The sequence below is a fragment of the Chaetodon trifascialis genome, chromosome 18, assembly GCF_039877785.1.
Source record: "Chaetodon trifascialis isolate fChaTrf1 chromosome 18, fChaTrf1.hap1, whole genome shotgun sequence".
Taxonomy (NCBI): domain Eukaryota; kingdom Metazoa; phylum Chordata; class Actinopteri; order Chaetodontiformes; family Chaetodontidae; genus Chaetodon; species Chaetodon trifascialis.
Genome location: NC_092073.1, coordinates 7,040,476 through 7,065,283, shown reverse-complemented (window position 1 = coordinate 7,065,283; position 24,808 = coordinate 7,040,476). Strand labels below are relative to the sequence as shown.

At 42.5% G+C, this 24,808-nt stretch overlaps 1 protein-coding gene across 7 annotated transcripts in view; it reads left to right on the top strand.

Moving 5' to 3' along the window:
• Positions 1 to 24,808, top strand: part of slc12a7b (solute carrier family 12 member 7b) — a 53,507-nt gene that overhangs the window by 6,447 nt on the left and 22,252 nt on the right. For 2 of the 7 annotated variants that reach the window (XM_070985636.1, XM_070985632.1), the window contains exon 1: positions 5,916 to 6,280. The exons of 4 other annotated variants lie outside the window; for them this stretch is intronic. In XM_070985636.1, coding sequence (XP_070841737.1) covers positions 6,160 to 6,280 — 121 coding nt within the window. In that variant the 5' untranslated portion in view covers positions 5,916 to 6,159. Of the gene's footprint in view, positions 1 to 5,915; positions 6,281 to 18,071; positions 18,230 to 24,808 lie in introns of those variants that run through there. One more of the 7 variants, XM_070985635.1, reaches the window with a different exon arrangement.

The window sequence follows — 24,808 nt, the reverse complement described above, 5'->3', positions numbered from 1 at the left end:
GCCTAAATGACTGCAGCGCAGTCAAAGGCCAGAGATGAAACCGATACAGCAGGAGCTTCAGTCATTTCCAGCGTCTCTCATGGCTTACACTGTCTTCTCAAGAAGGAACTGAGCTGACAAAACACTTGAGTCAGCTTCTGTTTTTGCTAAACTTGCTCACCGGCTGATGTTACTGTCCAGCTATCAAGAGAGAGAAAAGACAAGACCTGGCAACAGATTTCCAAAGTATGCCTGACTTAATTTTCAAGCTGTCTTCAATGTTCCTGTAAATATCAGCACACAATTATGTGTGTTCATCGAAGTACTTGAAAATGAAGACCCACTTGATTATTTAGTTTAGATTGCGATGTCCATGCGGTTGTTTGCGTATAATGAAAGATTGTTTCTTCAGGTTATTTGCCTGTTTCACCGATTGAGTTATTACTCTTTGCAATCTCCAAAAAAAATAGACCTAATTTCAATCAATTACTTAATGCCCTTTTCACTTTATCGCTAATTGTGAAGCACTTTGCAAAGCCTGTGCCAATATAAGCAGCACTGATTAAACATTGATCATCTTTTTGACTTTTGATAATGATGATTGAGACATGACCGCCAATTGTGGCTCACAGGTACATGTGATGAATTATTTGTATAGGAGCTATAAATAGCCACAGCTGTGGGTAATGGTTGCCCATAACGGCAGCTGCACTGGTACTGTTGGAACGATGCCCGTGTGAAACAATTGGTGAAATTGCGCCTCTTCTTTGCCCTTCTTGTTATTTCCAGGCCTCTGCGGTGGTGGAGCAGGCAGAGGCGTGACCATGCATATGTGTGACCCCACAGTTCATTTATGATGATGATCATACTGTGTACTACAGTCCATCCATAATGTAAACACTAAGATATTTGAAAGTTGCACTGAAGTGGAAATGGAAACTGGACCTGAGATTAGCCCTGATTACAGATGATGCATCATTTCTAGAAAAAAAGTTCAATAGAAATATAAAGAGGAAAGGCCTTCATCTTCAAGAGAGAAGAATGTGTCACCTGAGCTGCTTGTGTCAAATACAGTGTTTAGTGGATGCCTGCGATGCAAGCGTGCTGTTACCTGAGATGGTTGAGGTGTGGCTGTCCATGTGTGCAGTGAAGTCATTAACGACTCCATGTTGCCTCAAACCATGCAGAGAGAGGTGTTTACCTTTGCTTAGATCACTTATAGTGGTTTACCTTGACTTTGAATAGGTGATTGTGACCGGTGGGATTTTTCCATAGAGTCTTGTTTCACGTTCAACACCCCGCTAAGGTCTCCTTTACAGACCAATAAACAGAAGTCATGGAAATGTTTCAGAAGGGAACTTTAAAAGGTTCAGTCACCGTTTCACAGTCAGACATTAGGAAAGTCTGACTGAATATGATGACTGGCAACGTTTCCCCTTCGTTTCTCTTGAGTCAGTGCTTGTAAAAAAAATGACCTTTCCATATGCCAGTTTACACCTGATTACACCGATTACTGTTAATGCCGCTCGCCGTTTTTGATTGGTCCTGCTTGGCTGATTTTATCTCAGCCTGTTGGTCCAGATGTGCACAAATTACAGAACAAGTAGTTTCTCCAAATATTGTCATGATGGTGATGTAACTGGTGCATTTCCCGATGTGAGCAAGTGGGGGCAACAGAGCGTCATCGGTCTTCAGCTACCTGCTGTGTGCTGAAAGCAACAACTGTGTAATGTGAATGTACACATTCTGTGTGTTACTTTCAGATGGATTGTGTAAACGCACAACATCACTCAGACCAGTGGTACTCTAACTCCAAATGGCCTCTTGGGAAAAGAGAGGTTCAGATGACTCAGGAATCCTGAGTTAAAACACTGCAGAATATTGCTTTTGCATTTATCAAGTCACGAGAAGAAACATGGTTCCAGTGAGATGCTGCATTGCTGCGTTTGCACTGGATTTAAGAGGTGATGTTACTGAACTACTGCAGTTTACAGTGTAGTACTGTGCAGTATATCAGGGGTTTTCCTTTGCCCTCTTGCAGTGCAGTTTTAAGAGCAGGAGGAAGTAACATAGAGAAGGGAAGATACCATGTGACTAAGACCATGACCCAGACTCCCGTGACACGGTCAAGAGATGATACTCTAGCTTGTTCACCACCATGATTTCTATTAGATTTATGCTTTTTTGTAGCTGTGTAAAACAGCTTTGCACAGCATCATTCTGTATTCTCTATATCCTCACAGGATAGTTGTACTTCCTCCTGCCCCCTCCAGAGGGTGCTATCTGTTGCTGCTGTGGATTTTGTGTAGCACTAACAGCTCTTGAGCAGTCATATGTGATATCACCCATCTACCTGGCTGCTGTCAGACGGTTTCAACTTTTACTTTGACCTACTCTTCCAAAACAATGTGTGCTTCTTTTTGAAGACTTATCCAGTTTTTATTTTTGAATCAATATCAATAATATGGTAATAATAATAATAATAATAATAATATGGGCTGTTTTACTTATGTGTTTAATAAAGTAACACAGTCTTTGACAGCAATGAAACACATTAGTGGTTTAGATTGTTGTTTTCTTGTATGTTCATATTAAAGGACCTGTCAATCAATTCTGTAGTAAAACAAATGACATTATAGGTTTCCTTTTTGTTTACATATTGACCATGTGTTGTGTTTTCAGACAGCCAGTTATATTATATATTGAAATTCCTTTTTCCATGTTTGGGCCAAAAGCATCTCTTGTGTAATGTATCATAGGGAATTAAACCCAAGACAGAGAAAAAGAGCAATAAATGCAATGTAGAGTTAGATGTGAGCTCATTAAAGAGAATACCAGTGAGATACTTGCAAGGTGGTGGAATGATCTCCATTTTGTGTCTGTGGCTGGGCACCCCTCCATGCCCTGATTTGTGTCCTTGGCCTGTACTTGGCGTATCTGTTGCAAATCCAGTCTCCTCCCATCTTCCCTTGTACAATCAATCAATAAATCTACTTTGGGGTTAGAAATCTGAGCCTGTTGAGAAAAAGTTCAGCTCAATGGAACTATTGTTATTTTCAGTGCTGACAAATTCATCACTGCCTGTGGACCAGTGGACCAAACCATAGACTTTACAGTATATACATCAATCTGTATGCCTTGTCCCCCCACACAGAATTTGCACTTTGACAGATTATGATGCACAGCATCTCATCTTTTGTGCTTAATTTATTCATTAATTAATAAGGAACTGCAAGTCACAGTCACTTTTTCTGCCATAGAATAAATCTTACATTAAAACAGCATGGTTTTGAAAAGTGCTATGCATGCAGCACCATTGTTTCATTCTTTGTGAAGAGCCTCAGTTTGGAATCTAAGTGTGTGTATATAGTATGTGCTGAAAGCAGCATTCGAAACACTGACATAATACACACTGAAGAAAATATGTTTTTTCAATTTTCCATTAGCACGGAGGGGAAATTCCGAGTTGATATATAGATATATATGCCTTTACTGTTTCCAATGAGGAATAAGTCCTCAGTGAGTTATATCCCGTCACAGGAAGCAGAGAGAAATCCCCAGTACTGTCAGACGCCAGTGACTGTAAGCCAAGTAACTGCTGGGTGAGCACATGTTCTGCTATACAGTAGAGAGAGAGGGATTCTGCTGTAAAGACTGGTTTTTAGTCTCTTTTTACTATTTTATCATTTGATTGTCTTCTCTTCCCATGATTCCTTTGGAGTAACAGCTGAGTCTATGTAATAGACAGGTTATGTAATAACTCCCCTTGTGTTCCTGTGTTTTTCTCTCATGCTTTGGCGGTGAGATAGTCCATCAAACGTGACATGCTGCAAAATAGTTTTTCTGCTGAGAACGGCTTATGTCACATCATTCTAGCCTAGTTTTCACTCTCCACTGTGCAGGGTTGCAAACCCTCTCATAAAAGGGCCATTGTCCTCCTGGCCTGGATGCACTGACTGTCCCTGAGAAGCAGTCTGACGGTCTGGCGTCTTAATCAGCGGATGTCAGTTACATCACTGTTCATATACTGGTCAGGGAGTAGATAAGTGCTCTCTTTGTTACCCTAATAGCACTGAAATACTCTGTGTCGATGGAGTTATCAAATCACTGTTATTAATGTCATCCCCTCACCTAAGATATTCTCTGTGATTGTAGGGACGCTAACTGCTCTATTAGCGACCGGCCTTATTCACAAAGCACTAGATCTGCATGTTGCCTGGAGCCAGTCCCATATCTGCAACCACACCCACTTACTGGAATTATGTTTTATTGAAACTTGACCTCCCAATTCCATAGCAGGATGTCTAGACAAAGTATTTGTGAAATACCGGCTTGGATATCTGACAGTCTGTGTGGAGCGCTATGGTTCCCGACAGTACAGAAGCAGTATAGAGGAAAACAGAACGCTGGCAACCAAACAGTGGACGGGTGAAATGTTTAAATTGAGGTGACAGCACACTTAAAATTTCAATTCTGTGGACATGTACTGAAAGGCTGGTATTTGTATATCAGCGGGTTGTCATGGTATTGTATTGTAATTGCAGTAAAGACTTGAAACCCTGCACTAGAGGTATAAATGTAAACTGTTATGAGGCGGAAAACATGATGTAATGATTATATAATCGCTGCCTCAAACAAATCATCTTTTTTGGTAAAGCCTGTTTACGGGAAATATAGTAATCTAACCCACCCAGTGCCTAAATATGTCAAGGTTTCATCGAGATGATTGTAGTCAAGGCCTGGATACCTCTGGAGTGAATAAAAGTCAAAACATTTAGAAACTCTTAACCACATCAGTACTGCATGGAATTTTTCTTCGGCTCAGTCTCCAGAAATGAGCTGCAATGGTGAAAAAGAGACGATGCTTTCTCCTATTCTGGTCACTCTGCCTGCCCGTCTCTGTCTCTGAATCTCTTGCCTTCTGCTCCACCTCCTCCCTTTCCTCTTTCCTGCGGCTCCCACCCTTCCGCTGACCGTATTGATCTCTCGTGTCGTCATGTTGGGGAACTGAAGGGAGGAGAGGGCGACTCTCCAGATGTTAAGCAGCCAAATGAAGCTCCAGGGTTGCAGCAGTGTGAAAGAAGTGGTCATCACTGCTGTGGCTTTTTCCTCAAGCACATCCGCTTCCAGCATTTCCCATCACTCAGGGGTCTTGGCTGCTTGGGATGAGATCTCACGCCTCCTGTCACTTTCAATGCATCGGGAAAATGACTCATTGTTTTTGGATTAGCCATTAAGTCCGCTGATGGATTTGATTACGAGCAACATCAACATCAACAGTCCCATAAGTCTCAGGTGATATTACTGCTCTGAAGAAATAAGAGCATGAAGTTGATGCTTAAATTGATTCTCTCTCCTCTCACATTATGCCTCCGTCAGTTCCTCATCCTCCATCTCTAAGTGTATTTTCACAGTGACATACAATCCGCTGAATGAGACGCACGTTCTGTAGGTTGAACGTGTGTGTTAGCATGTGAATGCACATGTGCGAACCCTCGTCAGGGGTGTGTGTTTAGACAGCCAGTATATGTCTTTAAATCAGCCCTGCCCACTCCTGACTGTGCACATAGGGTCAAATAACAGTGCACAGAAAGAGGGGAAATGTATATGTGTGTATTTGTCCATGCGCAAACTTTCCTCAGTGGAGCAGCTCTGGATTTCCTCCTCTCTTTGAACAAAGGCTGACATTCCTGTCTGTTGTTGTGTGTGACAGAGAACAGCATTCCTGGCCAGAGGATCTGCCCTCAGGCTCAGAGACAGCTTTATGTCTACTCTCACACACTCATGAGCACAAATGCATGTCATGTTTTCTGAAAGTGCCTGTCTTTGTGTGTACTGCCCCCATTGGGCGGGGCGCTTGTGCTGTTCCTTATTTGGATAGTTAGTGCGGGTTTTGGGGGTGGGAGGTCAGGGTCACATGGGTGTACAGCAGAATCCTAGCGATAGGAACAAAAACTCAGAAGTAAGTCCCGACGTCTGCCCTGGAAAGTGCAGCAGGGCACTGAAGGAAAAGACAAACAACTGAGCAGGAGCGCAAGAAGGACGAGAGGCAGCTGTTGGACGGAGGAGTAGAGAGAGAGAGTGAGAGAGAGGAGCAGCAGAGCAGAGAGGGAGGAGAAAGGAGAAAGAGATAAGAGTGTGACTAACAGGAGACGTTGAGAGGAAGCACATGGTGTAAAAATGCCCACCAACTTCACTGTGGTCCCGGTGAAGGACAATACGAGAAAGGCAAATGAGGGGGATGAAGAGGAGGATGTGGATGACAACAATGTGGTGAAAGAGGAAGAGGAAGACGCCACAGGTGAGATGAGATATTTTTTAGCTCCATCAGGTTCGTCATGAGATACGTAACGCTAAATCGGAGTAAACTTCCATTTCTGTTTTTGAGTGAGACTTAACCAATCTGTTCAAGTTTGAGTCACATCTTCACTTTTCTGTACAGACAGTAGATAGAGAAGCAGTCCTGGAAAGTTCCAGACTTTGCTTACAGTATCCAGAGCAAGCTGATAATTTGGCTTTATTGCATGGGTCACCGTTGCCTATATTTTTCAGAAAAACTGTTTATGGGCCAAGCGTGGGTGGATAATGTGTAGGGAAGGTAGTGAATTTAAGGGAGGGCTTGTTCATTTTCCAGCAGCTGCGTGACATGAGGGTTCCCCCTCACACGCCACTCCAGAGAAATTCACATGAATTTTGCTTCATGCCAGTGTTTCCCCTTCCCCATTAATCTCATTCCCTGTCTTTAAACAACCCCACCCCATCCCCCTGCCCCCCCAAACCACTGCCTTTTCTAAAATTTCTTCTTGTTTTCTGACAATTTCAACTGATCCAATTCTTACCAACTCCTTTATTCAAATTCACCTCTACTTTTTTGCTGTTTCCTATTGTTCCCCCTTAGTCCCAGGTTTCCTAGTGTTGTTGTAACAAACACAGGACCAACACAGATGCTCTAATTGGGACACCTATGACTATTTCATCTCCTAACGAGATGAGATTTTCATCTCTCTGTGTGGATTACCATTGGCATGCAACCTCTGACATGACTCACCCCCTGAAGGCCGTGCAGTGAACTTTAGCGTGTAGCAAACAACAGGATAACAGGACTTTTACGCAGTACCTTGGCTCAGGCGTGACACGTATTCCTATGCGGCCCTGCAGCGTGATGTGTTATATGTGAAGTTCCGCAAATCAGAAAATCAGGACCGTACTTTGTGAAGCCGACTGCACAGCATAGCCTGTATCTGTTGAGCTGATGGTTGGTAGAAGACCAGCTTTGTGGACTTGATGACGGTTGAATTAACTTTGTCGCACTGATCTGAGTACCTTTTTCCAGACACACAAAATGTATCTTGAAATTGTCATTCTATCTGAATGTGTACATCAGTGTAATGTCAGAGATTTTGGTGATAGAACATAACGTTCTCTCTTGCTTCAGCCAATAGTAGCAACCTGATATCAACCTGTCCGAAGGCACAAAACCAGTGCAACGTTTAAAGCCTCTGCTTTTCTTTCTGAATATTCAGCATGAGATCAGCAGAAGTCATGGAGTGCGTGTTTAACAAACTCTTCTCAAACACTCCATGTTTTGTCGGACTGTTGTTAGTGAAGTTTACAGCGCTTCACATGGCGCTGGGCAAATCAGTTCCCAGTATTTAATTTCTGCTGCGGAGCTGCAATTACGCTGCATGCTGGGTAACATTTTACAGACTGTGGGAGAGAGGATGGCATTTTTATTATGATGGTTCTGCAGAGTATCATACTGCGGCATGTTTTCGGTTTCCCTTGTGCATGTCTGTGCACATGCAACCACTTGCCTCTGACAATGGCTATAGTGACATCAACTGTGGGAGAACACACAAAGGACATGCTCTGGATCCGTAGCCACTAAACTGTAGTCTAACTTGGCTTTTAGAAGCATCGGGACCACACACTTTTTTTTAGTTTGCACTCACTCTATTTTAAGGAGCACAATATTTTATTGTCTACATAAATCCACAGGTCATCAACAGTGGATTCAAGCCTATGTTCAGAGCACTCTACTGTACGATATTTGTCCATTTTGGTGGCTACGATGTGGTCAAATGATCCTGGTAGGCTGAGTGGACTGGGAAGGGAGAATGGTTGAAGGTTTACTAGGGAGGGTCCTCGATAGCAGGAGTGTTGTTGGCTCATGTGCATGTTGTGTAGGAAGGCCTGAGTCAAATAGCAGTCACTGTTATTGATTGTCCTGCTGGCTTGCTTCCTGTTGGCTGAGTGGGGGGAGGTGAGACCCCACCCCCCTGCTATAATGTAATGTACTCCTTTTCTTCTCACTCACTGTGAATTCCCTCTTTGTCCTGCCGTCCTTTCCTGGTTCTAGGTTGTGTGTCTATCTCCATTGCTCATTTCCTTCATAGAATGATGTTGGAGTCCTAGCAAACTGCATCTCATGCACCCACAGTTTGATTTCTTTACATCGGGTCAGTGAAAGCACAGAGCAGATAATCTCAAACTGCTATTTTCTTTTGAGTGTTTTTGAGTCACAGCTTCCTACCCCTGTTTCTTTCATATAAGAAAAACAGGTTAAAGCTTAATCTTCTGCAAAGTGAACCAGCAGCCGTTTTACTCTTTCAAAATGAGCCACGCCAATGCAAACTTAACCAAATATCATCAGCTCAAGCTTCCTCTGAACCTTCGATGTTTTCATGAGCTGTCACTTATACTTTCCATGAGAAGATAACAAACCATCAGCTGCTTTTGTGTTTACATTAGAGCTATCTAAATTGGCCCAAAACAACGTCTGATTATTCCTTCTAAAAACACACACACACACACACACACACACACACACACACACACACACACACACACACACACATAGGTTCAAACATTCGAATAATTTGAATTTTTGAGCATTATGTCCATAAGAGAACGAAACAGTACGTCTTCAGTCAGTGACAGTGATGTTTGCAGAGTGTCCAACTGGTGCCGGTCCACACATCCTGGAAGATTTCAGTGTCCTGGACAAATGGGAGAAATCATTAGAGACTAATCAGGGACTGATGAAGACAACAGTTTTTCAAGTTTTTCCAGTATTGACTAAAAACGCTGCAGCTGGTAGATGCAAAGCAGGCTGCAGTGTAATCCCTCTGTGCGTTTGTGCACTGTCAGTGTACGTCCACTAAAAGTGTTTGCTTTTCCTCCTCTTTGTGTATCCAGATTAGAATCCATTGAGGCACATTAGAGGAACTCGACTTGTCTTTTTGCCAGTGAAACATATTAAACATTGTTTTTTTGACTTCAGCTGCACTTTAAAAAGCATTTGAAACCCAGTTCATTGTTGTTGCAGCGGTGTGATAGTGCCAGCACCCTGCATGTAACTGAGCTGAAAGTCTCTGTACTGCTGAGCACTGTAACTAATCTATGTTAGTTTCTCTGGAAATACCAACATCGTGGGGATCAGTATCGAGCATTGTTCCGAGAATTGTTTGGCTCAAAAATGACTCGCATTATTGTACCCCGCATTTTTACATCACTGATTCTGTTTTGAAAGTAAGGATTCCATCTGTTCATTTGGGGGACTCAATCCATAACTTCAAGGTCACACGGCCTTCAACTGAAGCTGTTTCTTTTTACTTTTAAAGGCTTTTAGTAAGGCTTATTTTTAGTTCATGACATCTAAAGTGGCTCATTAAAGAACTGCATTCGAAATTGTTCAGATCAAAAACATTCATAAGGGCTCCTTGTGTCTTTGTCTCTACTGCATGGGCCAGACAGCAGACAGTGTTGCAGTGGGGAGTGATTCTAATCTCTGTGGGAGTGGGTGGAGTGGGAGGGTGTCTGAGCAAGAGCAAGCGTAATGGTCAACAATTCTGTGGGAGTTGACTGGTGTGGGAATAAAGACAACAGTCCTGTGGAAATGCCTTAGCCCTAATTTTGGCCATGTTGGTGTCTTACTGTGTTCATGGTGCTACGCAGGTAGTCTTATTCAGACAAAGCTGCTCAAAGCTGAGGGCAGAAGTGCTATGTGAAATGCAGCTTTGTTCGAGTGTTTAAGCTGAAGCTGACCAGGTGATTGGCGCCTGGGGCATCGCTGCCTCTGTCTGTCGGCCCGTTTGCCCATCTGTCCTAAACATGTGTTTCCTGTTTTTTTCCCAGGCAGGTCTGGTTTCGTTCAAAGCTGTTGCCTGCATGTGGCTGTCTGTATTTTGTTTCTTTTTCTCTGCTTATTATGTCGTTAACTCTGCACGCCATTCTGCATGCTGCCCATGTTACTAGCTGTATTCTACAAGCAGCACGTGCAGTTTGCTTTCAGCAAGCAGTCGTACGAGCACCATGGCAGTCTGAGGTTGGGGTTAGTTATTTTACTTTTTTTAAACTACTTTCTTTTGATTTAGCTGAGTAATACATGGCCAGCTGTGAACGGGTTCATAGTTCACACAATGATGATATTTCACTTGGACTATTATATCAAAACTTAGAAGTTTGTTTGTCCACAACTACTAATTTAGTCTCTAATCTAATCACTATTCTTGTTAGGGATGTCAGTGTCAGTTAATTTTGGTTTTAGCCCGATCCATAAACACATGATAGTGAAGTAAAAGTGAAGGGCAGCGGTGCTGCAGACAAAACAGGCTGCAATGTAATCCCGCTCTGCGTTTGCTCTCCCTCAGTGTACGTCCTAAAAGTGTTTGTTTTTACCGCTGACACGTTCATATTGTTATTCTAAGTGTCTGACTACATTATGGAAAGGATCCCAACAGAGGTGGACCTTTTTGTTAAAGCATAAGATCCTTGTTGTTTAACCAGAAACAGCCACTTTATTGCTCTCGCCAAAGCCACCAGACTCCATTTACAGAAGCAGTAATTTTATCATTGTAAAACACACTTCATTCAAACTCAACAGAAATAAAATTAAAAATTCACCAAAACCTTCTCTGTCCATCTTCCGCTGTTCCAACCCTTGAACCCTTAAGTCACAGAATTGGGAGACTGGAAAGGACTAAAAAAGGATGATTACCAGATAACAGAAACTCTGCTCCCAGTCAGCATTGATGAAGTTACAGGTGGTTGTGATGTAGCTTTTGTCTGTGAGAGCTGTCCAATGGTTGGTGGTCAGCGCTAGCTTGTCTGCCTTGGCTAGCTGGACTTTAAGCTCATTCCTCTTCCCCTCAAAGTATTTTTCAGCATGTTTAGTCACAGTACCTCTCGATGGCATAACATACACGGCCTCTTACCAATCCCAACTAGCTCTTTGAATCCCTCGCCCTCTGCCACTCTACATATGGGACTCAATCATTCGGCACACCAACTGGGTGATGACCATGGACCGAAGTGCATCACACTGTGTGTGTATGTGCATATTAACCTATGGACTGACATGCATAACCAGTCAAAAGTATTCTTGGTGGTTAACCAATTAAGGGTTGACTGTTAACATCCCTGATTCATGTATGTATTTTCCTGCAAGACAGTTTTTGTCTTTTTCAGTCAAAACTTTCTGTCAAGTCCTCTTCCTGTGCATTGCCTACCAAGCAGCCATTAGTAATGGTTAAAATAAAGTAACAATTTGTCAGAGGGGAGCTTCTCAGAATCTCAATGATTCAGCGAGGTCTTCTCCGGTGTGGGAACATCGTGACCTGTGATCACGCCTCTACATAGTTCTGTGCTCTGATTGTTTGAACTGTAATGTTTTTATGGGAAAGAAGCTCCCAATTCACCAGCCAGATTCATCTGATCAATACTGGACATAGGCTGAGGAAATTAATTGTGAGATGTAAGAGGAATGGCTTTGTAGCAGATACAATCAACCTGTTTGAATTACTGCACCTCTCAGCTTGTTCTGAGTTGTGGGGGAGCCCTCCTATGTGTGTCCCAAGCAAGCAGACTGGATCCACTACCTGCTGTCAATGTAACGCTGCTTCCAGTCAGGTCAGATCTCATAATTTGGGAGTATGACAGTCAGGTCTTAAAGAAGGAGGTATGAACCTGGTTCTGTCTCAATTTAATGCGCTTGCAGACCTCTCTGAGTAGTTTAGAACCTCTGCTTTGGGTTATTTATACTGCAGCGTGTGTCTGGCCTGACCCTACAATGTTGCTCAAGTCTGTGTTTGAGTTGGCCACATTATTCAGCTCTGCTTGTTCCATCTTCAACACAGCAGCATAATCAGACTCTGTTGTTCACTGTCAGTAGTTCACCACATATGTGGATCATGAAAACATTAATGAAATAGATTCCCCAAATAACTCTTAGCTGTAATATTCTGAGTGAGTGAAGGACTGGGACATAAAATAATATGATTTATAACACAGCAGAATGTGTATTTTATCAAGGGCAGATCTGAAAATGAAAATTTCTGCCTGATGCTTAGTGTGTTACAAGTTAAAAAAAGAAAAACGACAGACAGTCACGACAATAAGAACCATCCCCTGTTAAACCTCAAACATTTGCTTAACACTGAAGCTAAAATGTAAACGGCACTGAAAATTGGTTAGACATGGGAGGTAGAGGAGCCCACAGTTATCCCCTCACAAAGCTGTTACCTCTGCCAGACCTTCACCTGGAACAATGTAGAGAAAAGCTGAAAAGTAGTTAACAGCCTTGCACCCTTGAACCAAGTGAAAATTTCCATCCCTGCTGATTAGGTGCTTTAGTCAGACAGTCATCCTTTCTCTGGCTGCTGCTTCCTATTTCCTGTTCAGTGATCTCCTCCCCGCTGCTTCCCTGCTCTCAGTGTGCTGTCTCTGATAAGCCCTCATTAATAAACACACATCTTTTTCTTTCCTCGCTATGTGTTTTTTCACTGTAGGCTTGCACGAGGCCGTCAGGGTTTTTATGGTTTTTATTTGCATAGGTTCACTGATTGTACAAACATGGTCAACTCCCGTTGTCTGTCTTTTGACCATGTTTACAAGCCCGACAACTGTGCAATTGTCTGTTATAGTGACGTCCAACAAAAAGTATTATGGGTGTGACATTGCTGATTGATGTCAGTGGACATGGTGCATTGTTGTTCCAATCATAAGCAAACCAGTAAACACGATTAAAGTAGCTCTTTGGTAAAAGTCTGGTTTGAACCAAGCTGCATTTTAATAGCTATAAAATGTCCCCACCCTTGGATGTGGTCAATAACAATAGCTGTTAGCAGCCCTTCTCTCCACAGCTAAGTGTTGGGTCAATGCTATTGATGTGCCTGTATTTCCATTATCAGATGTGAGGCAACACGCTTAGGCATTACAGCACACCCATGCTGGTGGTTTTGGATATAAACAGCTGTTTAAAGGTGCACTGAGCAGCCCCTGCTTTTATAGTACCATTTCTATCTGCTTTAAAACAGACGCTAAGTCTCCAGCAAATAATGAGGACATGGTTTCTTTACTAATTGTTTACCAGCCACATCACTGACGAGGAGCGAATTGTGTAATGTGGGAATAGCAGGCTGTTATACTGTTACCTTAATTCGCAGTAGTCAGATGCAAATATCTTCTCTGCTCAAGTGTCTTACGTTAGAGGTGCTGTGCTGTAGCTGATTTCTGGTCTATAGCAGCAGGATAGAGGCCAGGATGGCAGGCCTCTGGTATAGCCTTTGTACATTTGTTGCAAAATAAACAGCATTTTTGGGTGTAATTAAACAGTGAGCGGGCATTCACCTATACTTTTCACTGTCCTTATATTAAACATATTCATACTCTGGGAACCAGATGTTGGTAGTTCAACCAACATCTGGTTCTCAGAGCCCGTCATATCCCTCTAAATTGCCTTTGCTAGATTTAAAGTGGACACTGGGAGTTATTAGAGAAGGGTTAGAGGATGGTCTGTAGTGATTTAGGATGAAATCCTAGAGTTTAGCTTGCCAACTACAGCTGCAATTCAGAGTCCAAGTGTGATTAGTGGAGCTTTGTGTGTGTGTGTGTGTGTGTGTGTGTGTGTGTGTGTGTGTGTGTGTGTGTGTGTGTGTGTGTGTGTGTGTGTGTGTGTGTGCACAGTGTTTGCTTCATACTGTGAGATAGTGACACCATCTGGAGAAGGGTGGACTTACTTTTCTGTGTGTGTGCGTACGTGTGTGTGTCATGAATGAAGATTTAGCATTATTTGGAAACACTGTCTAGTTTTACGGAAAAGGGTTTGCTTGCCAGTGAGTCACATGATTTCATTGTTCTCATGTGACCATGATTCATTTGTGGTTTGGGTCAGAACAATTGGGAAGAAAAATGCAAGAGAAAAGCTGACATGAAAAAAAGGTTTTAGGTGCAATATTAGGAACAGAACAAATTATTGTGTTAATTATTACACTAAATGTGTAATTTGTGTGAATCCAGATGTGTCAGGATAGAAAAGGAATCCATCATTCAACATCAGAGAATCCCAAAACTAAATCTTAGTTGGACAAATGTTAATTTCCTTCATTCAGTCACTACTGTCCAGTCCAGAGTTTTTTTTAGAAAATAATGTGTTTTTTTAGAAGATGATTCTTCTTCTAGTAAATTGCAAAGCATTAAGGCTCAGTTCCCACCTCAGCTCAAAAACAGGAATATTGCATTTGTAATTATTTAGAAGAGCACCTAACCTGTTCCTAATGTACTCATCTAATGCTTCGTGTTTACACTTGGCAGTGAGGATCCAGGTGTAAGCACCACTAAGTAACATTGATCCCACAAGCCTTGGCTGACCCCTCTTTGTCCTTTTTTTTCCGGCGTACTCCCACACTTTCACAACTACTTCCACACACATGTCCTTGTCTTATATACATGCAAAACTATTATTAAAATCTAATTTGACACCATGATAAAAACTGAATTTTTGCCCTATAAGCTGTGTCCACTCATCATTGCTCGAACATAGTCCTGAGTTCTTCTCAACTCAAGCCATTTAACTGGGATCAGTCAGATCAATTGTCAACCATTTCCCCAATCATAATATGGATGTTTAAAAGTATCCAGTAAAGCCTCAAGGCTATATAGATGCAAGTACATGCTGTCGATAACCCTCATTTGTCCATCCTTCCTCTCCCGCCCATGCCGCGTGTTGCGCAACAGACAGTGTTGTTTACCTGAAGGGTTTAAAGGCTTAGGACATATTAAAGTGCGGCATACAGACCCTTATGCGCACACACACTTACACACACAAACTATATCAGCAGCCATCTGACATCAAACCAAGTGGAGCTTGATACTACTAAATCCTTCTTACTGTGTGATTTGATAGCCCCTGTTTAAGCTCTGCCTTGACACATCTGTCAGTTTAATGACGCTGGCAGCTGATGTTCAGTCTTGTCTTCATATGGTGGGTGAAAGCTGGGCGGACTCACAGTGTTTCATTCTGTAGTTAATCTGAAGTTTTTAAATCATTTATTAGAAATTGCTGTCGGAAATCCTACAATATTGTCAAAAAGAACTTGGTGATGAGTGGTGCAGCTGCATAGGCGGCCCCAGAACTAGAACCATGCTTTGCCCGCCTCTGCTGAACGTCCAACAGCCACTGTGTCTCAGCGCGATGAAGGACACTCAGCTGACTGACAGGCAGCCAGTGGCCAGAAGACTGCAGCAGAAATTAAGCTACTGTGTTTTATAAAAAGTTCAGGATTAGCCTAATCTGGTTAAGCGATTAGTGCCCACTTCACATGCTCTTAGACGGACAGATTAGTGCGCAGCCAAGACAAAGGTAGACAGCAGAATACCAGGTTCACCAAGGCTGATGACTGGGGCAGAGCTTGGTCTGTCATTGTCTAGGCAGTGTTGATAGAGTCAAAAATAAGTATTCAAATCTTAAACCTAATCCTCAGATGGAATAAAATTAAATCAAATATATAATTTGATTTGATTTGACTTGAATTCGAATGTGGAAAAAAAGTATTTGACAAAAAGGGTTTCTGTTACCTGCTAATTATTGTTTTTTGTTTTTTGTTTTTGCCCGGAAGATCTGTTGAAGTCCGACATCTTTAAATGTCTCCAGTCAGAATTTCCGGTGAAAACAATTCCTGGGTCAGATGTGAAAATGTTCTCGTTCAAAACGCTGTTTTCCCCCACCGCTTCTCTGATGTCCGCCCTCGCTCACACTCCTCTCCCCATTCGGTGAATTAAGGCTTTAATTTCGACCAAACCAGAGTTGGTGGTGATTGTTGGAACAGTGAAAGACAAACCAAGAAGGTTTTGGTAAGCTTTATTTTGTTTCTGTCGGGTTTGAATGTGTTTTATGATGATAAAATGACTGTTTCTGTAAATGGAGTCTGGTGGCTTTGGCCAGAGCGACACAGCGGCTGTTTCTGGTTAAAAAATACGGATCTTACTCTTTAACAAACAGTTCTATCTCTGTGGGGATCCTTTCCGTAATGGTGTCAGACACTTAGGATAACAATCTGAGCCTGTCAGTGGTAAAACGAACACTCTCAGTGGACGTACACTGAGAGGACCTACACAAGCATTGCAGCCTGTTCCATGTCTGATGGCTGCAGTGCCCTCGCTCAGTACTGAAAAAACACTTCAAAAATTGTTGTTCACAGTAGTCACTTTGACAAGAAAACATGGGAAAACAAGGTCCATAATCACAGATAACATTTGAGTGGAGTTTCTCTCATTTATATGGGACATTGAATCTTCCAAAACACGTGAATCAGTCTAAATTGGAAACTGTGTTTTTTCAGAAGGAATAATCAGTCGTCATTTTTGATAACCCTACTATATATACGCGCACACACACACACACACACACACACACACGCACACACACACACACATATATATTTACAGTATACAAAAGTTTAGTGTTGCCATGTAAATCCACACAAAAGTGGATTTATGGCTAGCTAACAGGCTAACATTAGCATTCAACCTTTTAGCTAACAGTAGCTAATGGATTATCAGATATGTCATTTCACCTTGAAATAGGTGCAGATGTCTCTCCAGATTTTCACTCTGCATTGTCTTTTCAGTTGCTGATCAGTTGGGAAGCCATGGAATAATAGCATTTTGTCAGATTCCCTATGTTTACGACAACCTGGAACACAGCGGTACGACATTATCGTTTTGATCAGTCTGTTGAACAGTTAAAATTAACAGAATGAAATCCACAACAATTTAGATTTGTCAAACAATAATGCCAAACCCTCACTGGGTTTGAAGACCTCACCATTGCCTCTGGGGAATTGTGACAGGTTTTTATTGTAATTTTTATGACATTTTGTAGACTAAACTGTTAACTGATTCATCAGAAAAACAGTTGACAGACGACTAGATAATAAAAATGATCCTTAGTTTCAGTGCCACTGGGGTACCCAGTCTCTTCAGTCTAGGTTTCCTGTAATGGTGTTATTATAGTCTGTTAAAATGAAAACTCTTGTAAAGAGGCGAGTGCTTGCATGGCTCCATATCCTCTAAAACACAGTATATTGTTATAGCCTCTAGCTGTGTTGTCCTTTGTGCTCCCTGTGCTCTGCTGATCGATTGACCGTCTCCACCTATGGCACCCTGGAGGACAGTGAGGAGGTCAGACTGTAAATGAAACTGCTCACTCAGGCAGCTCCTGCACTTTGAAATAGGATGAACTGCACAACTGCTGCGTGTTCTCTCAACACCTCGAGCTCACAAACGTGCTTTCTGTGAAGGAGGGACTTTTTTCAACTTGCTGTGTCATCTCTCTTGTTTGTCGTGTGTGTGTGTGTGTGTGTGTGTGTGTGTGTGTGTGTGTGTGTGTGTGTGTGTGTGTGTGTGTGTGTGTGTGTGTATCCATCCATCCATCCATCCATCCATCCATCCATCCCTCTCCTGCCACTGTCACTCTCTGCCCTAAAGCGTCTGTCTGTCTGTTTGCAGACTGATTTCTGCTTCCCTCCCTTTCTTTGCTCCACCCCCTTTGTGTGTGTGTGTGTGTGTCCAAACACGCACACGCATGCGAGTTAGTGTGCGTGGCAGGGATCAGAAGCTCAGGGAGGTTGAGGGAAGGGAGGTGTGTGTGTGCGTGCGTGTGTGTGTGTGTGCATGCAGGTCTGTTGGTGGGAGGGTGAGAGTGCTTTGTGATGCATGGATGATGTCGCTGACACCGTCGTCACAGGCCACTTTTTACACACACACACACACACACACACACACGCTGATCCTCACATTATCCACACAGCACAGGCAGCATTCCTGACTTCTGCACCTCACTCGTATCTCTAATCTTTGGACCCCCGTTACTGGAGTTCCCCAGGGACCACCACAAGGACCCCCTCCCTTCCACCCCCTTTTTTAGCCCGGCTCCTCAGAATGGAGCAGAGGGGAGGCTCTCGACGGAAGGGTAAGATTTTCTGAAGTAAAGTAGTGAAGTATTCCTTAATTTTCCCTTAACTAGCACCACTAATAAGTTGTGGTTATGCTGAGGATATGAGTGCATTGTTTTTGTTCTCTACAGCTTTTCTTTAATATTAGTGGCTCACAGGGATGGTTGTTTTATTGATGGGTTTTCTCTAGTGCACCTGGATTAGAAGTTTTTTTGTCTTGTGTAATGATTCTCCCACTCAAGATAAATTGTTCCACTAAAGACAAATCTTGCAAGGCAGGCTTTAGCGTGTTGTGTTATGTCCTTATACTAGATTTAGTGTGAATTGTTTAGGTGATGTATGAGCTGCAAATGGCTTTGCAACGCTTCTGCTCTTAGGGAATCACTGAGTTGAAAGTCATGATGTTGGGATGAACTGTGGTCTTGTACGGATCACTGTGCATGGGATGGCATGGCACTAACTCTGCCAACTGGAGTTGAGAAATTGACCACGAGCATGGTGCTGTCCAGCAGTGAGACGAAGTGTATGCCAAAGTACATATAAATGAAGTCAGTTCGCTTTTTTGTTCCTGCTACTGAGATAAGATAACACTGTATTAATCCCTCATAGGAGAAATTAGTGGAAGACAGCATGCGATGGCCGGGAATCGAACCTGGTCATCAGCTTGGAAGGCAGCTGTGGTCACTACTATACCGCGTGATGTAAATGTGCCTTTCTTTTCATTTTAACCTTGAACAAAAGGAACAGGATTTTGACCTGTACTTTCTGGACTCCCACTGTCTCCTACAGCTCTTTTTCCCCTCCCTTTCTTTTTTTCTTGGTACAATGAGCCATGGGCTAACTCTGGCAGTGTTAGGAAGCTTACAGCGTCGTCACAGTGTGCGGCTTAGTGGTTATAAATAGGATGCATGGTCATTTATTACCACAGTGACCAGAGTGGTTGAACCTAACCATTAGCACATCCTCAATATACCTGCTGGTGAATCTGTACCAATCAGGAAGTAGAGTGCTGATGAAATCTGACTTTAACCCGAGCTTCTCCACAGCTTCTTTAGCGAGGGATGTGATCACACACACGACACACAGACGCAGAGCAGTTAACAATGTGATATTCAGGCTTTTGCTGTCCTGACAGATAACTACTTTCTACTGCGCTGTGACATGGTCAGGGAATCCCACTCCCTTATGTAACATCCCTGACTGTGATGTAAAAGAATGCTCTTTAAGTATCAGATGTTGGGGGCCGTCTGTCATGCATCAGCAGTGAGGATTTTCAAAACCATCTGCACTTTATCCTGCAATGCAAACCCTGACTTTGACTAAAAATGATAATGGAGGGGAGTTGTTCACTCTGGTACCTCCATGTTTATGTTTCCTTAGTAGATTAGTATCCTTATTGATGGCGTGACAGCTCTAACAGCATATCATTGTCTTGGCCAAAAACTTGTCATTGATCACAAGCTCTTTCATGAATTATTAGTTATTAAGTGTGCAATCAATTAGACGTAGAGTGCTCAAACTGCTTGTCATTTCGCACTTGAAACATGCTGTATCTGGAACAGTTGACACATTTTTAATTAAATGAATACAGGAAATAACTTTTTTTAACCTTGAAATTTCTGTGATATATAAAACAAAAGTAATTAAATAAATGTCAGCTACAGAAATTGAACTGAATTGTCTCCAGCTGAACCTCCATGCAGTTTAGGCAGTTTGCATAGCTGCCATATTTTTCATCAGATTAAGGTGTCTTTGGGAGAAGTGGATATTCATGTTTTCTCTGAAGAGGGGTTGATTGAATCTGGTTTGTTTTGGTATGGTCAGTGCCACTTACACACTGTATTCCCTCCAGCAATGTCACATTTTTAGGGGTCGCCTAATGCGCTATAGCACAGGGAGACTCTCCTCACCACCTGCAGAAGTAGAACATGTGCGTGCGCACACACACACACACACACACAAACACAAAGCTCTCACCACCAAATACACTTGCATTCGTTCATCAACAATTACACAAGAGGTTTCACCCCTCTCCCCCTTTATTACAGACAGACCAGTAAGTTGTTTGGAGTTTAGAGTTCAAAGTTGACTTGTAGAGTTATTGGAGCGCTTGTAGGTCAAATAATAGCGCACAGGGCATCTTTAAGACACAAGTTCCTGTTTACAGTGCACGCACACTATTAGCAGTAGTCATTGAAGAACAGGAACTACTGTAGCCTTCATTTGGAGCTCTTGTTTTTGCCACCTGGCACCTTCTAGCTCTTGATTGGTCTCTACCAATTCCCAGGAAAATATCTGGCTCTTTATCTGCTAAGTGTTCCACTTTTTTCATCAGTTTGTTGCAAACTTTGTCTGTCCCCAAAAAAGTGACTAGCTAAAAGATCTGTTCTTAGGCTGTTCTTAGTCATTTCAAGAAGAAGAAGAAGAAGAAGAAGAAGAAGAAGAAGAATCAGAGGGACAATCCCCCTTATTTGTCACACAACATACATGCGAACACGGCATGCAATTGGTGAAATTGTTCCTCCGCATTTAACCCATCCTGGTCGTCCTTCCTCCGTGGCAGACCAGGAGCGGTGGGCTGCCATCCGACTGGCGCCTGGGGACCCAGTTTCCTTTGTCACCGTTGGACAGGTGGTGATCTTCTTGCATGTTTTTAGTGGGTTTTTTTTAAGGAGGATACCCCAGGTGAATACGGGGAGAACATGCAAACTCCACACAGAAAGACCCCTTTTTCCTCAAGCAGCAGGCACCGAGGGCATGGTGGAGGACACGCCCCCAGCGCCCACAGCGGGAATTGAACCTGGGACCTTCTAGCTGAGGAGGTGTGAGGCGACAGTGTTTCCACCATGCCACCAAGTAACCACTGTCAGAATATGAGCTATTCCTAATAAATCTATTCCTTATAAATCAAAGGACTTGTAATGTAGGTTTATTTCCTATTTTATTTTGTAGCCTATAGTTGACTCAGGGCACTTGCTTTAGTTGGTACATTGCCTTGAATGCATTAGGACATCCTAACTCCTGTCATTACATTAACATTTAAGGGACTGCATCACCTTTCAAAATGAGTAACTTCAGTACCAGATTTTATTGTTCAGAGGCAGAAAAAATAAAAAATTTGGCCCTGTTTGACCTAGGCCTTGGTTGTTGGATTACCTTCACTGCGCGGTCGTGGGGTTTTGTGTGCGGGCACCGCTATGCTTCAGTGCATGTGTTGAGGAGAGGGCAAACTCAGTAAAGGAGATGCAGTGTAACCCTGCATGCACTCTTTTACTGCCAAACAGCAGACAGTATCTACACAAAGACTTTTAACTCACTGTTTTGAGAAGCAATGGAGGATTCTTGAGAATACAGGTCCACTCATTTATGTGTCAGTGTCCACATGCCTCTGTCATAAATAGATTCCATATCAGCATATGTACATTATAGTGCACATGCAGCAGAATCACAGGATTAGTCTGACGCAGTAAAGATCCTTTTAGCTGGAGACAGTGTCGGGTTTTAAGCATTAGACGTTTTTTGCATCCATTATAAAAACACACACACACACTGTCCCAATCTTCAAAGTTACTCGTCCCCTCTCATTCTCTCCTGTACACCAGGTGCATTCACACCATTTGCTCCTTATGAACGAGTTTGTACGTGCAGTGCACTTTCAGCATTCCTGGACTGACATGAGAACAGCTGATGTTAGGGGTTTAGGCAATGCAGGATGGGTAATGCTGTCAAAGAGCAGGCTGCCATCTTTACAGTATGTACCTGGTCAGTCATCATGAAGGAGCTGCTTTTCTCAGGGGAGGCGAGCATGGGAGCTCAGCATGATTTGAACGTTTTCTCCCCCATATTCCAACCAAACAGAATTCAAACCACATCACTAATCGTTCAGTTATTTATTGATCATGTCCAGATGTTTGTAAGTCACATTGAGTGGGAGGACATTAAGGTGAATTTCCAGGAAGCAGAGTGAATTAGACCAAGATAAACAGCAATATGTGTAATGTGCACAGAGGCTAACATCTGTTAACTAGGCCGGAGTCTTGTCACCTCTACTGTAAATGAATCTGGACCATGTCCCCCAGGACTGTTTGCTACAGCACATCAGAAGACACACACATACACACTCACACACTCACACATACACATGCATTCATGTTGACATTTACACAACAACAGATGGGATGATATGTAGACAGACTGACAGACACATGCAGACGTCGGTCATCGTCACCTTTCCTAGAATTGTTGTTCTTTGTCCCTGTGCTTTTTCTTCAGTCCATAATCTTCAACAATGACCACAATAAGTAGTCCTTGACATCTATTGGGAGGATTTGTGGCTGCTGGCACCTTTTCCTGGTGTGGGATGGTGATGTGCAAGTGCAGCTTGAGGTCAATGGAGGATTTAATGACACGGGGGTGGGACAAAATTTGTTGACACACATCAGCCATTTTGGGTATTTGTAGCTTGAAGGGTCATGAGAGCCCAGCTTTCATTGGCTGTGTTACCATGGGTGATGACATTTTTATTGCACGTTTGACAAAAAATAACAGAGATATGCAAATGAAATGTAAACTGAAACAAATAATTTGATCGCTTTGCCACAAAGTATTTTCTTTCAAAGTACTTTCTTCTTCTTCACCTGATTTGGAAACAGTACTGCCAGTTATAGCCCGCCACCGGGCCTCAAAGAGGATTTAGCCAGTGTCATTTAAGACAATGATTACCTGTGGTGTGTAGCATCATACCAAGCTGAGCGATAACTGATAGGTTGGTTCACCCTTGGCTGCATCCTCGCAGTACAGTGGTCATGATGTTAAATCGTTCCACGTTATCCCATCTTATTGAAGCGCGGTGCTCTCATCTAATATGTTCTGCTGTCCCACTTAGACTGTGCTTTAAAGAGCTATACAGTACAAGGACATGCTGACTTTCCCTATGATTACCGCTGGGCTAAGCCACGCTGCAAGCCTCTTATTCCCCCTGCAGCTGGATCAGGCAGGAAAAGTTACCCATGAAATCCCCACAGTAGGCTGTATGAAGAAGACCCAGCAGAGAATATCGATCTTCAGATTTTATTAAATCCAAAATGTTCTCTGGTTTCGTTGCTCTTGTCAAGTGAAGAACTTTGAGTTTTGAATTGTTCATCAGACAAAACAATTTGAACAGTTCAGTTAGTCAATCTGGGAAGTTTGTTTCAGTTTATAGATAAATGGATCATTCATTAAAGTAATCATAGAGTAATTATGCATAGAGTAATATTTTGTCCACTAGGAGTAATGATATGCTCTTCACTGACTCTAGATACAAATAAGAATTAACTTTCAGATACAAACATGGACTTAGAGGCAGAATCGACTAATCAGCGACTGTATTGTACTCCTACTGTTCAGTATGGGTTTGCAAAGAGGCTTCTCATGTGAATGTCATAAAAAAGTTTGTTGGTGGCTGACTGTGTAAAACATGGTTGTAGGAATGGATGCTGTCTTTTCTGTCCTCTGCTGTCTTTGTGTTAGTCCTTTGTGGGCACTCTGGTATGGACTTGTTTGCTCCTCAGTTTAGTAGGTTTACACTCACCACCTCTGCTGTATTTTCCTCCTCTATTCCTTTTGAACTTTATGTTTATAGTTTTATTGTTTGGCTTTTATTTATAGTGTTTATTGCCTATAAAGCACAATGCACCATTTTTGTCTTATGCCAGCAGAGTTATATTATTACCCATGTTGCATAGCAGAACTGGGATCCACTTCAGCTGCTGACACTTTCTCCTGCTCACAATCATCAGCAGCAGCCTGAAGGTTGTTTTATTTTGGCTTCTTTTGAACCGCGAGAGGGAATAGGGAACATGAAGCAAATCTGATTATGGGAAATAAATGCATTGATCCTCCTGCTTCATTTAGAGGCAGATGAACACAGTTAGATGTGAATGAAACCAAGAGAGGCTTTTCCATCTTTCATATGATGGAGGAAAGGGAAGCACACATGCTCTGGACTGCAGCACGTCACCTGTCTTAGCCCCAACACGCTAAGCTGTGTGTTCATTCAAAATTTGCTCAGTGTGTTGCTGTGTAGACTCCAGTAGCAAAGACACATGTGGTTCACAGCGGTGTGCTAGAATGAAGATGGCTCGGCCGGTGTGTGGGACGTAGACTGGCTGTGTCAGATTGGTTTATACATGAGAACTTCAAAATTGTGCCATTAAATCAAGTTTTTGGTTTCCTAAATGGAAAGAGAAAAGAATCCAAGTTGTCTCAGCATTACAAGTTGAGGACATCCTTCATATGAAATACTAGAAATATGGTGGCCAGGCATTACAATGATGACCATTTGTGGAGCTCAGATTGTGATTTGGCAAACCCAAATCCTCTTGAATGTTTACTGTTGGTGCTGTTTTCTCAAAGTTTGCCTTCTCATTTGCTTTCTTTTTGTTCCTGTTTGACATCACTCATCTCATGGCTGTTGTTCTTTTTAGGGGTTTTGCATTAATGATATAAATAATAATTATTAATTATTATCTTCCACTGTACTGTACAGTATCTAAGACATATGTAAGACAGAGTTTTTAAAAGAGCTTATTCATTTGCCAGAAATTCTCTAATGA